This window comes from Larus michahellis, chromosome 4 (assembly GCF_964199755.1).
Source record: "Larus michahellis chromosome 4, bLarMic1.1, whole genome shotgun sequence".
Lineage (NCBI taxonomy): Eukaryota > Metazoa > Chordata > Aves > Charadriiformes > Laridae > Larus > Larus michahellis.
This window is the reverse complement of record NC_133899.1, coordinates 36,636,614-36,653,299: the sequence shown is the minus strand read 5'-3', so window position 1 is coordinate 36,653,299 and position 16,686 is coordinate 36,636,614. Positions and strand designations below refer to the sequence as shown.

The 16,686-nt window shown below is 44.4% G+C and overlaps 1 protein-coding gene across 2 annotated transcripts in view; it reads right to left on the bottom strand.

The window, feature by feature from the left end:
* CCDC85C (coiled-coil domain containing 85C) overlaps positions 1–16,686 on the bottom strand; it is a 115,636-nt gene that overhangs the window by 24,828 nt on the left and 74,122 nt on the right. For both annotated transcript variants that reach the window (XM_074584035.1, XM_074584036.1), the window contains exon 4: positions 3,655–3,759. In XM_074584035.1, coding sequence (XP_074440136.1) covers positions 3,655–3,759 — 105 coding nt within the window. The remainder of the gene's footprint in view (positions 1–3,654; positions 3,760–16,686) is intronic.

The window sequence follows — 16,686 nt, the reverse complement described above, 5'->3', positions numbered from 1 at the left end:
CCTTATCTAAGTCTTCCTCTTGGAAGCAAGCACAGGAATCGCAATGGCACGTCACAGTGTGACCTTGCTGCCGTTATCAGCGAGCAGGTCTTCTAGTGATGAGCCATCTGTGCTGCGGCCTTATCACATGGCAGCCCTCCTGGTCCTGACGCAAACCACGCATCCCGCAGTGTTTACCCATTTGTTTGCTGTCAGTTGTGTCTTTGGCCACCAGCACGGGCCACCCCGGCATCCTCGCTCCAGCACTCCTGCTGGTGTTTTCGCACAGGCTTTTCCATTCACACTCCATCCACGCTATTCCCATTAACAACCTCAACAGTTATTTCCACTAAAGGCAAGATTCCTGTTACAAACCACATGAATGCTGCTAGTAAATTTTAAATCTAAGCTAGCCAGACTAGCTCCAGCTGCCAGTGACAGGCTGGTTCATGGTGTTTTATGCCAATGTGGATAAATGGCTCCTCCAGGCAGCTGGCTTCTGAGCTTCTCAAGGTGAAGATACCTCCAACCATAGGAACATGAGCAGCCCTCAGGCACCTTCCCACACCTGGGCACCAAGACATGCCTGGGGCACAGTCACAGGGCAGCAGGCAGGAACGTGAAGGGCTGCAGGGACTGTGTGTCCATGTGGGCGGCCAGGGCACCCAAAAGAGGGTGATGCAAAGGGATCGGAGAAAAGACAGAGATGCAAGCTCTGGGCCATGCCTCAGCCACTGCATTCATCCTCGGCTGTGCTACAGGTGCCTCGAATGCTCCAGAAGTCATCAACTGAGATTCTACCTCTTAGAAAATGAATTGCTGAAATGTGACTATTAGTAACAGAACAAGAGCCTTACTGCTGTGGATGGGGAATTTCCTTTTCCCCCGTACATTCTCCCCATGTCAGAAACGTAACTCAGCTATCATTAGCTCTGACCAAAGGTTAAGCACTGTGTCACGTAGCTTTATGGAGAGACCTGAGTGCTGACACCTGAGTGTGGACAACCCCACCTCCCAGGCTTCATTCTTCATTACATTAATTAGATTAAGTGAGATTATATGAACAGGCAACCTGAACCCCCTGGACAATGCCAACAAACAAAGCTGAAGGTCAGTGACTCCCACCTGGTACTCTCAAACTCCAGAAAAGCACTGAGCTGGAAGAGCTTCCAGGACAGGCTGAGCATCACCTTGTCTACCGCATCCCCATGGAGGAGCAAGGAAGGGAACACATGCAGCGCAGGTAAGATAGATAGATACAAACACAACATGGGAGACAAAAGTCTGTTCTAGCTACCATGGAGAACCTGAAGACATAGCAACAGCTCAGGCTAGTGAATGCAAGCGCAAACACTCCAAGGATGCTGTGGGATCATTTCTATTTCTGACACCCAGACATCAGGCTGGCCAGCGGGTCTTCAGCAGTGCACTGCCTACAGGTAACTCAAAGTCAGCTCCCACGCCTGAGACACCATCTGACTCAAGGCTGAGCTGGTCTGGAGGCTGTCAGTGATGGGAAGGATCGAGCCAGCTCAACCAGCTTGCCCCGGAGCCTGCCTCTCTCATCCCAAGGGAACGGCCTCCTCTTATGTCTGGCTCAGAGTCCGAGCCCAAGGGAATCACCCTCACCTCCCAGAGGACACGGAGAAACCTCCACTACACCACGGGATGACTGTGGTTTGCAGTTCCCAGGGCTGGGGAGTTTGGCCGGCCTGCTATCGGTTCAACCTAACATACATGTCACACCTTGCCTTGCAATGGCCAGGGGCTTGTAGGTCAGAACTAACCCCCTGGGAATTCTTTTCCTGGATATTTGGTAACCGCTGCAGACCACAGAGTAAATATATAATTCACTGTCTGCAGGATTCACCACTGACTAAACACTGCACAGGTTGCAATTATAAGTGTCTTTCCATTCTGTGCCTTGAGTGTGCACCGGTGTCCATGACCCAGGATCCATGAGAAGCACCAGACCGTTTCATTAAGCGAGGTGCATCAGGGCCATGGAGAGCTGGAGCAATGCCTACGTGCAAACTGCGTGACAGTGAGGGATGTGCTGAGGAACTTCCCCAAAGAGTTGCACAGGCAGTGACGATGATAAAACCCTAAACAGATGTGACAGCTTTGGAGCCGACACCGATTGTCCACCATCACTCACCCGCGTGAAGCCTGGGCAGGCACAAAGAGGAGCAATTTCTCACAAACTCATGCCTGCTGTCAAAAAAAAGGCTGCAGAGAAAGTCAGGTACGTCTAACCATTCACTGCCCGGGAGGTGCCTGAGACATTCGAAGACATCTGCATGCAGTTGTGATCGTTATCCAACATATCATGTCAAGCCACAAAACCAAAGGGATTTTGGTAGGAATAAATGGCTACATAAGTATCCCAGACAATGTGGATTTGGATCCAGAGCTGGTTTGGGTTTTTCTTTAAATCATCTTCCCGCAAAGAAGGCAGAACACCCCCAGGGTGACAGCCCTCACACAGCCCCGGTGAGCGGCGGGGGCCAATGCTCGGGCAGAGAAGTCTCCTGCCAGCTCCCAGCCCCAGCACAGCTCCTCTGCAGAAATCCGCTTGTTGTATCCCAGCCTGACCCACAAGATAAACGTAAATTTGTGTGTAGCTGTTCTCCTCAGGGCAACCAGCACATGCCCACCAAGCGTCCCTCACCTGAAACCAAGCTGGGGATCCAAAGCCTGAGCACAAGGGAAATGAAGCAAAATCCTCAAAACTGTAAGGCACCAGCAGAGCCAGACAAACATCTCCAGGTTCAGACACCTCTGCCTTCCTTAGACAGTCTCCTGACTTCATATATGGGGCACAAAGTTAGAAACGTGGATATTCAGCCACAGTCTTCCATTTCATTTGGGGCACAAAGGGTTTTCTCCCTTTTTTTTGGCTGGAGGGTCTCCATCCATCCATCCTGCAGTTCAGCAGGGACAGAAAGGGGCTCTGTTTTCACACTGACCGGAGTTTTATTTATGCAAACTTTCTTAAATTGTTATTACACCCTTTTTTGCAGCTCTAAGAGGCGAGCTAAGCCTATAGAACGACTTTTACCCATGCAGGCAGCCAACACACAATTGGTACCCACAGTTCTGCTGACAGGAGGAGCCCTGGCAGAGCAGCACGGAATCCATCTTTTGCAAGAGGCTTTAATCAAGATTCTTCCGTTGTTTGAGAAGAAGCAACGCAGGAAAATCTTAGGAAACATAAACCTCATTTGTGATACAGAAAAACCTGCACTGAAAGTCCTAAGAACTTAATCGCTAAAGCAACTGCGACCACACACTGCCAGACACTGGGCAAACCATCTTTCGCCTCATCCGCCACCAGCTTTTTGACAGCAGGCACGCAGGGCATTTACAAAGCAGGAGCTGCAGGTATAACAAGACTCAGCCTTGCTTTAAAAGATGCACAACAGTGACCGTCAGCTAACCCAAAAACCTACGCTGGGAAGCCGACGATCCAACCACAGGTAAAGATTAAGGTTTCCAGGGGCTGCCCATCCTCCCAACAGCTGCAGGTTTCAGCTGCACGTTTGCACCGCTGGTTTTGGGGTGAATCCTCAGCTGGCAGAGCTTCCCTGTAATCTTCCCGTGCTCCCCTCTGGCAATGCCCGCGTTTGAGGAAACCCGCGGCTCTGTCTGTATAGGTAAGGAAACGGCTCTTACGTTTTGCAGGGCGTCTTGATACTGTGGCAGTGAGGAGAGCTGTGACTCGGAGTGGTACGGGGACAACCCTTTCCTCAGCGTCCTCAGGTCCCCCGTGCTGGACTGCTGCAAAGAAGACAGAAAACACGACAGTCCGTATTAACGAGAAGAAGGAAATCCATGCCCCTCCTGCTGCACTGGCTTTTCCCATGACTGCTTCCGTCCTGTGATCTGTTCCCATTACTGCTCCCTGCAAGGGCAGGCATAGCGACCATCGTAATAAAACGCTTTTCCCATGCCCACGCCTGGAGAAAACATTTGCAAGCAGCTGGAGGTGAACTGCTCAAGGTCCACTCCATTAAGTGACACAGCGAGACAGCATTTTTATTTTATCTAAGTGCATACATGTTAGTTAAAAACATTTGCTAAGATGCAAATGAAACAAATACTTTTTTAAGACCTCAGATGAAACCAAAATCAGCAAAAGAAATCCACCAGGAGGCATTTTCTGGATTTTTTCCTTTTTAAAACAGCCTAGGCCATTCCAATCACCTGCACATGGGAAGACGAGGGCCTGTAAACACCTGAGCCTGCAAAATGTCTGTGACAGGAATAGTTTCTTATTTGGTTAGAAATTTGCACACACCCACAGTTCTTACAAAAAGTCAAATAAATAAAGGTAATCTATATGACCCTAGAAACCAGATAAATGCAATCAATAGTCTGCACGCCAAGGGAGAAGCAGCACTAGGTGTCAAGTACTGAATAATCGCACCAGGACAGAGTTTCTGCCTTGTGTTATTCTCTCTCTCCGTGAATCTGAAACGGGACGGTCTTAGAATGAGAAGAGTTTCTAATTTATAAAAGTATACCCATAAAAAGCCAAAACACAAGTAGTCAAAATCAAAGCTCTGGGAGAAGATTATATCTTTTTATTACAGATAAACATCCTCATTAACTTTTTGTATTTTTAAGAGTATCAAGCAGTGCACTGTCCTCTATTTTAAAGCTATAAAATCATGACCTTTTAGATTTTTATGCTCCATTAAGACTTTTGACTTGCATTTGCTACAGAAATGATGTTTTCTACTTCAAACGAACCAAAGAAAAGCCACTGGTGCAATAAAATTTAACAGGAAATCTCATAAATCAGCTCTACTGTATATAAAAACCCCTCAGTAACCCCGAAGACCTGACCATAACCGAGACTTTGGGGACTGTGCCTGTGTACAGATCTCTAGAAATATGGAAAGTTCATTTCCATTGCTTGCTCCCACTTAGCAGAGAAGAATCGGTGCATTCAGAGTGGATACATCATTTTTTATCGGCATCAGAAACATTTTCTTGTAGCCACGTGGCCTGTTCAGGACACGTTCAGCTTTTGTGACCCAGCGCTCTCACAGCCATTCTGGCGCACTCGCCCTATCAACTTCCCTTTTACAAGCTGTAAAGAGAAGGGCAGTTTTCAAGAAAGCCACCATGAGAAACGGATACTAGTCCTGCATCACCCAATCTGCTGTGAACTGCTGGGTCAACCTGGAGGTTAACCTGGAGTCAAGTGATATGGAATGACTTTAGCATATTGGATGTCTGGGATTCCCTTGGATTTACAAGGTGGCACCTGAAAGGAAGATCGTGGCCTACCTTTCTTTCGCTTTTCATAATAGAGAGTCAGAGACAGAAGATCTGAAGGAGATAACTCCTCCTGAAGCGAAAAAGTGACTGCTGCAAAACTGAGTTCCCTCCACCATGCCTGGGAGCTAAATACTTCCAAAGGAAGGTGACAAAGGTAGGTGATGAGAAGACCCTTACTGGCATTGTCCCAGGCACGTGATGTGTAGGGGTCTCTTGGTGGTTATCCTGAAAGGATTTTACCCTGGCTGGTTATGCTTTCACGGCCCTGCTGTGTGTCACCCCTTCTTCACTATTGTACGTTCACCAGGGGACAGCAATCTCCTGGGGAGGTCCTGACTCTCTGCTGCCCACCCCTTTGGCCTGTCAGCTCAGGAGCTCGTGCACCTCTCCCTGACATCTGTGATGAATGGGCAAGGGAAAAGCAGAAGAAAACAGAGGAGCGAAAACGCGAGGTTGTAGGTTTGTGCTGGAGATCACGGGGGTCACGGATCTCCTCGAAGACTCTGCTCCAGAAGGACTTGCAGCATCTCACCGGTGTTTAGAGGCCCCAAATTGCTTCAGGCTTCGGCAAACCGCACTGCAACGTGCAAGGTGCCACGTGCTTATGGAGAAACAGGAGTGTAGAAATGGGCATGAGAAGGAGAGGTTTGGTGGACATTTGTCTCCCAGAAACTTGTTCTCTTACCCCCAAATCCAAATGGGTTGGTCTAATTAGACACAGCATGTGTTTCATCACACTACAGGTTGCCCTAGAAAGTCAAAACGCCTCGCCCATCAAAGGGAGCACGGCAACCAGACCTAAGTCTGCTCAACACACAATATCATACTGCTGTGGCTAAAAATATGCACTTTAAATTGATTTAATTTAACTGCCCTATGCTCCTGCCTGGAGCAAGAGTCTGCATTAATTTCAATTTGGCTTGAATTGGTTGAAATTGTGTTGGTAAATACACAAATACAGTCCAAACTCGGCTCTAACAAGTGTTCATAATGGATTAGTTCTATTGCTTTTTTTAAGCAAATCCCATTTAAGACAGTGCACTTGGTGTGTGACAAAACTACTGTTAGGTTGTTTCAGTGACTGCTGATTATGAAGCTGACCTAATGCATTCAATTTGATGGAAAGATTCCCACTGAGTTCAATGGACATCAAAACAAGCTCTTAATTAAAGAAAGAAAAAAGGAAAAAAAAAAAAGAAAATAAAAAGAAAATAAAAGACGTCTAAGAAATAAAAATGCCAAACAGAGATCCATCCAGAAGAGTAATGAGGTGTTTGGGGCATGGAGTGGGTTGGGAAGGGATAGAAGAGCCTTCACCTGCCATTATTTGTAACGCATCCGTGTTGGAGATGGCCAAAGAACCACTTTTTCCTACTGCTGCGAGCAGAAAAGCCAGCCCCTTCACAAGCACTCCGCTCAATGCAATTTTCCATCTATATTTTCTGGAATTTGTTTCAAAATGTATCTTACTCTATGTATTTTTTTACAACGGCCTACCAATCACAGTTCTGCACTGTTTATTTCCCTTGCACTAAAAGCAAATGTGTATTTCTTCACTATAGAAGGAAAACTGCTTTTTCTTCCTTTCTTAAATTAAAATGGTGCAGTGACACATATTCATCAGACCTCCCTAAACATTTACGCATTCATCGGGCTTTGCTATCAGTATTAGAGCTAACCAGGAAAAGAAAGTGAATCCCTCATTAAAAAGCAATATGGCTAATGATGCATCAAAATGAGTAGCCATTACTCCACTTAAACCTAAATTAAAAATCCTGGTATTTGCATTGACAATTCACTTACAAAATGAAATCTCTTATTACCTTACCCAGTTTTCATTACTGAGATGTAAGTGGATCTCAAATTGCTTTTCTAGTCAGAACGGCGTTTTAAAAGTACAATCCCTGATCATCTCTGTTCATCATCATTGTTGGAGGTTATCTCAATTAATGGGCAACATGTCTATAATAAATTACCCTTTAGGTAAAATCACTTCACATTTCTGGAGTTTCAAGGAATTTATCAGCAAAATCATTTTCATCTGAACTAAAACTCCATGGGAGTGCTGTTTCGATTGAACCTTCATTGGGAATGTTGTCTAAGCTGAGGAGCAGAGAGAGGGGGAGGGACAGAGAAAGAAAAGGAGACCAAGGGAGAGCTGTGGAGACTCATAGTCCGTCTTTACTTAACCTGATCAAATTTACAACTTGCATAACCTGAAACACGCTCATCCCCTGCAAACGCCAATCACTGGCCGTTGACTACTCTGGAGGAGCTCTTGCTCTTTTACTGTGAATTTTTTTCAAATGCTAGTTTCATCCAAATGTTAAAAAAAAAATAAAAGAAGGAAAAGGAAAGGAAATAGAGAAAAAGAGAGCATCTCCTGACTTGCACAGTGGTATGAAAGTGCAAGACCTCCCCTAGGTGTAACTCAGCATCGCTCTACACTGTGTTGCCTCCCTTTACCAGCCGACGAGCAGGGGATGAGCCTCTGCAGACACAACACCTTCGCCTTCAACGCAAACCTGTGCTACACACTGCCAACACCGACAGCTCCACAGCCGTCCCTCAGACACAGTAACTCTTCATTATCTGGAAATAATGACATGACATTTATTGCTAAATTCCTCAGCTAGGCAGAACTTGAAGTGACCCCGGAAGATACTGCTCTTGGATCAATGCCCGAGATCTTTGTCAGCTCTGTTAGGAAAGAACTGGACCTAGACATGCCCCTCCTGGCAGGGAAGGGAGTTTTGCCTACTCATATTGGTGAGAAAAGACCAGTAAATCCAGTTTTTAGTAAAAACGGACTGCAAACCCAACTTCTTCTCTGTCTAGAAAACAGAAGCAATTTGATTGTTAACATGGGTGGAAAGTGGTAGGTAATTTCCCTAAAAAATAATGTATCATTCTAAATACTTCAGATAGAAATTAAAGTCTTGGTACTTACCAAAGCCTAAAACTATATTTTTTTTTTTAAATCAGCAAACACTTGTTCCTATCAAAGCTTTCTATCCTGCTAGCAGGGAGAAGAAATGGTGGCCTCTGACTTTTTGACCTGATGTGCTGAGTGATTCAATTTGAAAATAACACAAATAACACAAGAAGATGGATGGTGTTTGTGGTATTTTAAGGTCAAAGTACTACAAAGATACATTTATTTCCCTTTCCGTTTCTGTCCAGTAAAGTCAGATCAGTGCTGTGGTCATGTTGAACCAACTGTGAAGATAAAGTGTTGAAAACTTATAGACAAGGTAGACAAATTTTCTGTTACCCTTCAGTGTTACTTCTGCTGGAAGGGAGAAAAAAAGAAGATGAGGATTTAATTCTGAAACACTTTGATGTAACAAAATGGACCATTCTCACCAGAAATTAAATACAGAAAGAGAAATTCACTTGATGGATATTTCTCAGCATTTATGAAAGAGATTAGCAAAAAAAAAAACAACTAACAGAACGATTTCAATTAGAATTATATGCTGAAGTGACCGAGGAAAATTAAAAAACGACACTGTCAGCTTCCAGTAATTCATGAATTAGCATTCAAAACAGGGCTGTTACATAAGTAGCCTTTAATTGAAAACACTATTTTCTCCTTTCGCCTAAGTTGTAACAGCCTGAGGCTGAACAGAGGTTAAAAAAAAATATAATTAATCATAAATGATCAGTTTGACCCTGTGCCCTGTGGAAATATGAAAGCCTTTACAAAGAGTCCCGCCTTCCCTTCTCCCCAGGGGCTGTGGGGTCACTTGGAGCAATTCAGGTGTCTGCCCCCCGGCATCCCATGCCCGAGCATATCCAAGGCACGGCGGAGGCTCAGCAGATGGGATGAAGGGATGCCAGAGACCCACATCCCGCTGGTGCATGGCAGGGGCCAGGAGGGACAGCCCTGGTGGCACCCGAGGACTACAGCTGAGCACCTGAGATGCTGCTCTTGTCGCTTCTTCCTAACTCGTTTGTAACCTCCTGCAGTGTGAAAGCTTCCTCCCCTGGTCCACGTGCCGTTTAAAAAATAACAACCAAGCACCAATTCAAAGGCCAGGAGTCCTATAAAGCCTCTTTTTATTTCCCTCTGGTGCGGGGGTCCCTTTTAAAAGGGATGGAAAAATGTGTCCGGAATGTAGAGGAGGATCAAGTATACGTGAGTCACCGACAGCAGACTGCCCAGAGGACTGGCATTTTGGAGGCTTTGCCATAATCAGCTTCGTTTTCCTACAACACAGACCCACTGGCACTAAGCTCAAGAGACAGCAGATTACACACCGCGCCACTTAAATTTATTACTATTTTATCTGCTGTTCAACATAACACTAGAAGAAATTATGTAACTTAACGTGAAGTGCAACTAGACGGAAAGGAATACTGTGACAAACTCAATATTGACAACAGAAGATACCCTTATTGACACCAGTTCTGAAGATTTTCTTTGGACAAACGAATACGCCACACCATCCCCCAGCCCTCAGAGAGACAAGCAACTTCCATTTTTTAGAGGCTACTCTACCTGTTTACAAAGCACAGGATTTCCTTTAGCTGGCAGTTAAATATAAGGGTGAATATTGCCCTTAGCAATAGGGCAAGGGCATCCCATCCTGAACCATGTAAGCCCATAAGGATTTGGGTAATTCTCTATATGAAAAAAAGTCTATATGAAAAAAAATGTCATTCTTACTTCACATTCTAGTAAATCTTGGATGTTAGATAGAAAACTCCGCTGAGACTTCGACTTTTGATTATATATGTTTGTGAAGAGAAAAAGGAGGAAGGTTTTATTTCAGTCCACTGGGTCAGGCTGCTTTCATCTTTATGGACTCTTCTACTGCCCATTACCTGAATTACTTGCCTGTCACTGTAATATAAATTCTTAAACCTACCGGCAACAATTTTCTAAACCATAATTGTGCTAGTAATTGAAACTGCCTCAATTTTGACACTCAACAACCCATTGTTTGCAACTGGGTAATTAAATGGAAGGTTTAGTTCAAAATTTTCTCCTGTTATTTCCTGCAGCAATTTAGCTAAAAGTACCAACTTCTCTTCAGGTAGGTAAATGGCTTTGATTTAAAGTTGGTCAAAACTCTGATGTTACTAACCAACGCCTTCTGCACAAGTACAGGAGGGAAATAAAAAATAATTAGGGACATATTTAATGCGTTCAGACGATAAAAAATGGAAATCGTCAACATTAGCATGTGAAAGAACATGCAATCAGAGCCCCAAACAACCAGCAGCAATATTAAAAGGCAGCCCCCAGATCCAAGGTTTTGTGGATGCATGAGCTTTCTCTACCTTACTGAAATTTCATGGCAAACTGTTGCAGTCAGCCAGCTAGAAGGGAACAGAAGAACTTTATGCATTTGGAAATGTAACAGAAAAAAGTTATTTTATCATCTTGGAAAAGCTTTATCATTACCACAGATGACCAAAATAAGCTGGTCTTACATGCAGCACTTGATAAGATAATGTTAATATTTGAACTTCAACCCCTTCTTCCCATATTAATGAACAAAGCCTTGCAGATCTGCACAAACGTTAACTTCTTACTATCCCGATTTAGGGTATGGTGACCCCACAAACAGTTGATAAAGCCTGAGCACCTTACTCTTCTTCACAGCTACGGACATTTCACCATACAGAGTTCAATGGCACGATCAGAACACACCACTCGGGAAGAACGACCTGCCCCGAGGTATCCTTAGTAAGCCCAGCAGAGCCGCGACGTTTTGCCGAGGTAAAGCAAAGCAGAAACGCATCTCAAATAATGCGAAGGAGATGCTGCAAAGCGCCTTGGGCAGCTCTCACAGGGGCACCAGGGCAACGGTCCCTGCAATGGTACCATGCATGTGTGGCCCCTTCAGGTGGCCTTGTGCCCCAGCGAACATCCCCCACCACATAACCTCGCACAGAGACTTCCTCCTTATCTCATTAATCCATGTTTTAGGGTCCCATGCACCAGGAAGCTGAGGGATGGGCCATTTCGCTGTGTGAAGCTAGCAAATAATTGAATTAAGGTTCAGTAATTGCAGTTATCACTACAAGACATATTCAAGCAAAAATAAGCTCAGCAAAGCACATATCTGACTTTAAGTATATGTGAAGAGTCCCATTAGCTTCAACGGCATTTATCAGGCAAGCTGGAAATTACACACATGAGAGTGCAATAAAAAAAATCAACGTATTTGATTTTGAAAGAACTCTGCAAATAAGAAAAAAAAATTAAGGGATGAGATTAAAACTATTTAACATCTTCCATGTCATGCAATAATACGAGCTTTCTGTAACAGAGGAGATTAAATTCCTTTACACTGGTTTATATCCCTGTTGCACACGCGGTGCATCCCGGGATCATTCCTTAGACTTGTGACAAAGGCTTTAGGGGACGATGGTTTGCCAAGACACCTACTCTCCCAATTCTGTCTCCAGGATTCAGCCAGCAGGTCACAAGCACAACCTCGGCCGGTTTCATCAGTAAAGCCATTTTCAGTTGTTCATGTGGAATTGGAAACGGTACGATCCTGAGACCGAGCCCTTGCACCACAGCAGCACAGGGAGCTGTAAGGATGCACTTGGACTTTGTGCCATGGCTGGATCCCGGACATTCGCAAAGACAATGCAGGAACGAGCATCCCCCCTCTAACTTTCCCCTCATATCACGAGCTGCATTCATACAGGCTGGAGGGGCAAAGCAGCAGATTTCACCGTGTTGCAATAGTGACAACTGGAATTCCCTATTGTCAGGGGAGCTAGCACTTTGGGAAAGGCTTAATAAATAGCAGGAGACAGTCAGTAAGAGGCTTAGCAGATTTTGCCATGTAAAACCACTCTTTGAAAAATATTTTTATTAGTATCTCAGTGGGGTACAGGCAATAAAAGCAGTGCAAGTCTCAAACCTCTCCATTCTCTGCAGCAACTGAGGTAGGGAACTTTAATACTCTGTTAATATTCAAGAGTGTCTGTATTTTTTTCCTCTTGTTTTAGATCAGCAGAGAAAGATCAACCTCATAACTCATGGGAGACTCAGATAATCAGCTCAAACCAAATTGCAGTATATAATTATAATCACGCAACTGGCAGGCTTTGCTCAAGAGAGAATACGGGCTGGCGCAGCCGAGATTCAAGCATCACAGCCTATAACCCAAATAGAAATGCAGCTCAATAGATAAAGCCAAATGGAACTGTAACCATTGACGTGTCTGGTCTGTGGCTTGTACGCAATGAGTTTAGGAGCCTCAGACTAATGGAGCCCACCCGTGGCTCATTAGCACAAAAATCAGTCCCTTCAGTAGGGATGTCAATGGAGAAGCTAAGGAATGCTGCCCCACTTCCACCCGTCTGGTGGATGTAGATGCGGATGTGGTATTAAGCACACGAATAAACTCACTGGATCATCCCCTGGAGTCACCTTTCATTTTCTTCTGTCATCTGCACTCCAGGCAACGAGGCCAAAGTGAACCCCTGCGTCTCCTCCCAAAAGCTCAGCCACAGCAACACTGCTGGGGCTGCCTTCAAGGCACTCCCCCACATCCCATAAAATGAGGGAGCTGGGAATGAGGGAGGCAAAGACCTGAAGCCCCTTCTCATAAATCAGAAAAGGCTCTTTAACTAGCGCTGGGACCAGGCTGGCCAAGGGCTCTGCTGGCCTTCTCTCCTTTCAAACAGCGCTCAGGGCAGGATGGACACTCGAGCCCCTCTCTTCTGGAGGACCACTCAGATGTTCAAAGCTCTCTGATGAACCAGGACTCAAATAGTTGGGAAGAATCAGCTACGGTCTTAATCTTTATGAGACAGTTTGAATATTCTTTAAAAGTCTCCTATAAAGATTTAGATTTGCATTTTTGGCTTCACAAAAAGCAAAATAAAACTGAAAAAATTTGTCACAAACATATAGTTTTGGGTAAAGCCTCTTTTTTTTTGTCCAAAAGCATGAACAATTAACACCCTTCCCACACTTCCCCAGATTGTTTTCAGGTACTGGACACTGAATTTTTCTTGAGCTGGTTCTGAATTTGTCATTGAAGTTATTGCAAAAAATCTGGTTTTAAGCCTCTGCAGCTATTGCTCGGTTGCCCCTTGAAACATTTTTCAGTCCTTCTCAGATGGACCGATCACTGAGAATCTGGGTGCTTTGAACCTCTCTACACATTGCGAAGACACAAAATGCTGCTTCTTCATAGCCTGATCTAACTGCAATTAAGAGCTTTTTCCCTGACCCTGTCCTCATACACAGAAAAAAAAAGCAGAATCTAGTGAAATTATTACAAAGGTGGTTAAGCATAGGATATGACTAATCCCACATTTCACAGCTGGAGGTTAAACGGAGCCTCATTACACCCAATGTTCTTGCTTACCCACAACAGAAACAAATGGGGCATGGCAGAGCTGTGCGTGTGCAGCTCTCACACACTCGCGCTCTTACACAGAAATTCAGCTCCAGTCCTTCCAAAACGTTAGTTAAGTTGCAAGAAATTATACTATTTTCTCAAATTCCTAGGATTCAATAAACACTGTATGCTTCTGTCTATCTGTTATTTACCTTCTGGATTCAGAACTTCTTGAATTAAATTTCCTAAGGTTTTGGGGAGCTCTATTTATATGTGCCAGGTGACATTCTCATAAAATCCCTTGATTCCACAGGTGACAACCCCCCAGAACACACAGGACACCATCCAGCTTTCAGTACAAGTTGCGAAAGCTCATTTCTGTCATTGATCCTGCTTTTTAGGTGTGCTCCTACTCATGAATGTGAGGTGAATGCCAAGAGAATATTTATTTTGGTAGGTAGCACACCAAATCCTTATGTCCAAAGTCAACAGAAGGAACTCCATTGTCTTAAAGGACTGGAATGTATTTTGGATGATTTTGAGATGCTGAGGCATCTTTGAACTGCTCTTATAAAAGTGTACATCTCGTATTTGGGGGGAACGGGACACAATTTTATTCAATAAATATACATTATTTACTTAAATTTCAAGTCCATTTACTTGATAGCAAATTGGTCGGATCAGTCTTGTCATTTGAATTCATAAAAGGAGGTGAAATGAAACACGCTTGGACATAGATTGGTTCTGCGTGCTATGTATTCTTGAGGCTTCTGATGCCACAGCTAAGGGAGCTACATTTGGGGGATTCTGTTAATCTTTCTTGCATTTATGCATGTAAGCAATGCAATGTAATTAGAGGCCTAAATCAGTTTGGAGAGTGGTCTCATGAAAGACCTCATGAAAGGTCTCATGGAAAGTCTCATGAGAGAAGGTCTCATGAAAATCTGGTTCTGCGTGAGCTGTACTCCAAAATGCACGGAGTCCTGTAGAAAGTCTCACCATTGACTTGAAAGGAATATGTGGAGGCCCCAAATATTCCTCTCCTTTTTGATTAGTTAAAATTAATATGCAGCTAAACATTTAAACAGCGCATAAAAACGGTAATATAGTAACCTAGGGCATGTCCCCTTCAGTATTCTGAATTTAAATGGAGACCAAATGCACTGGAAAGCTTTCATGTCTGAGTTGCTCACTATTACAAAAAAATCCAATTTCCCTAGTGAGACATGAAATTAAAGCAATTATACTTACCCTCCTCACACACAAACAGTAGGTAGACTTTGGGGAAATAAGACAGGTTTGTAATTTTGTTCGGCTGGTGATGAGCATGTGCAACGCTCCTGGCGTAAGCCATGGCCACACAACAAAACTCCGGAGCCGCAAACCAAGGAGAGGCCCCAACGTTAAGACCCTACAGCAACCCCGAGAGCTGGGAGGCAACTCCACAAGCAGGAATTGTTAGTGGCAGACTTGGCACAAAAGCAACTGATAATAAAACAGAAGAGGAAAACTGCACTCCGACTCTCCTGGAGCCAGCCAGCACATAGTGGGCCATTTCTTTTTCTCCTCCATCCTCTGCTCTTCAGGAAGAGATCAAGCTCTCCGCTGAACGGCATTTACATCTTTGCTCTTTGCAGTGCTAATGATTCTCAGGCTCTCTTCAATCCTGGGGTTCAGTTTTTTTCCCCCTCATTTTCAGAACAATATGCTAGAAACTGCCTGCTGAGTGCGTGTTTGTTAAGAAGAACTGAGGCAGCCTGTAGACGCCTTTACCATGGAAGCTCCTAGCTCAAAAACCTCAGCTCTGTTTTCCTAGCAGTGTTCACAGGCATTAGTTACTATTATTTTACTATCTGTACAGCTGCAGCCTTCTTTTAATCCAAGCTAAGCATGCAGTTTCTTAAAAATAAGACTAACCACAGTTTTCAAGACCTTCCAGGGATGCTCTAAAGATCTTCCAAGGATACTCTCAATCCCAATCAGCGAGTAGATACTGAAATGCTCTGAAATGCTGGTAATACTGAAGTCTATTTGGTGATTTTAATTAAATACTCTGATGTGCCTCATAAATGCAAAGGGCTGTCCGCTCCCCAGGAAGAATTGTTTGTATTTCTGCTCTGCACCAGGGGATGTGAAATTTTCCCTGAAAGATGCACCAGGACCTCGTTGCCGAATACCCAGTTACTCAGAGTCTCATCTGCCCAATACATCTGCTCTGTTCAAAGCTGGGCTTTTTGAAACAAAGGTGTGCAATGTGCCCTGGGCATCCTTGAGTAGGAAAATGCCTCTGGCATTCCTGGAAAACCCAGACACAGCTCAGCAGAGACTATAAACCAGAAGAAGACCCAACAGCCAGCCCGCGGTGCACAGCACTTGGTTATGAGAAGAGAGAACAGGGTGATGAGTCCACAAAACCTATAACCTTCAGTTTTAGTTAAAAGTGCCCAATCCTTGCCATCATACCAAATGAGCTGAAAATGCAGAATAATGTGAAAGAATGCCCAGAAGTTTGTCACTGTTATTATCTCTAAAATGTACGCATTAATTATGAAACTATGCAGAATTGACCTTTGGAGCTCCCGAAGCTCATAAACACGGGTTTCTCTAATCTTGAGGGGAAAGGGTGTAATTACAAACTCATTTTTAGTTTAAGGGGCAGTGTGAGGTGGCTTAAGGAGCCTATTTTCTGCTTGGACACTTTCAGCTCAGAGGAAGGGAAAGCAAATATGGTCTCCCATCTCCAGGGTTATATCTTAGCAATACGAAAGGTACCCTCATCTAGTCAACCAGACACCATGAAAGACAGGTTAACACCAGCTCTCCCGGGCACTCCCCACAATGACACAGAGGAAAAACAGGACTTCTCCCACATGATGTTGCATAGATTAACTGCACGCACGCAGCAGAACTTAGTGCACTTCTTCCCTAGGGAATTTGAGACTATAAAAGCGATGCCTATGAAGCTCTCCAAAGCCCACACCCAACATTCCTCAGAGCTTACGTTCACCTTCTTTATATCTCAACTAAAACTTCCAGAAACCAGCTACACTTGTGAGAAAGGTTGACATCATCAACCCCAGGACACTGAGGTCCCCAC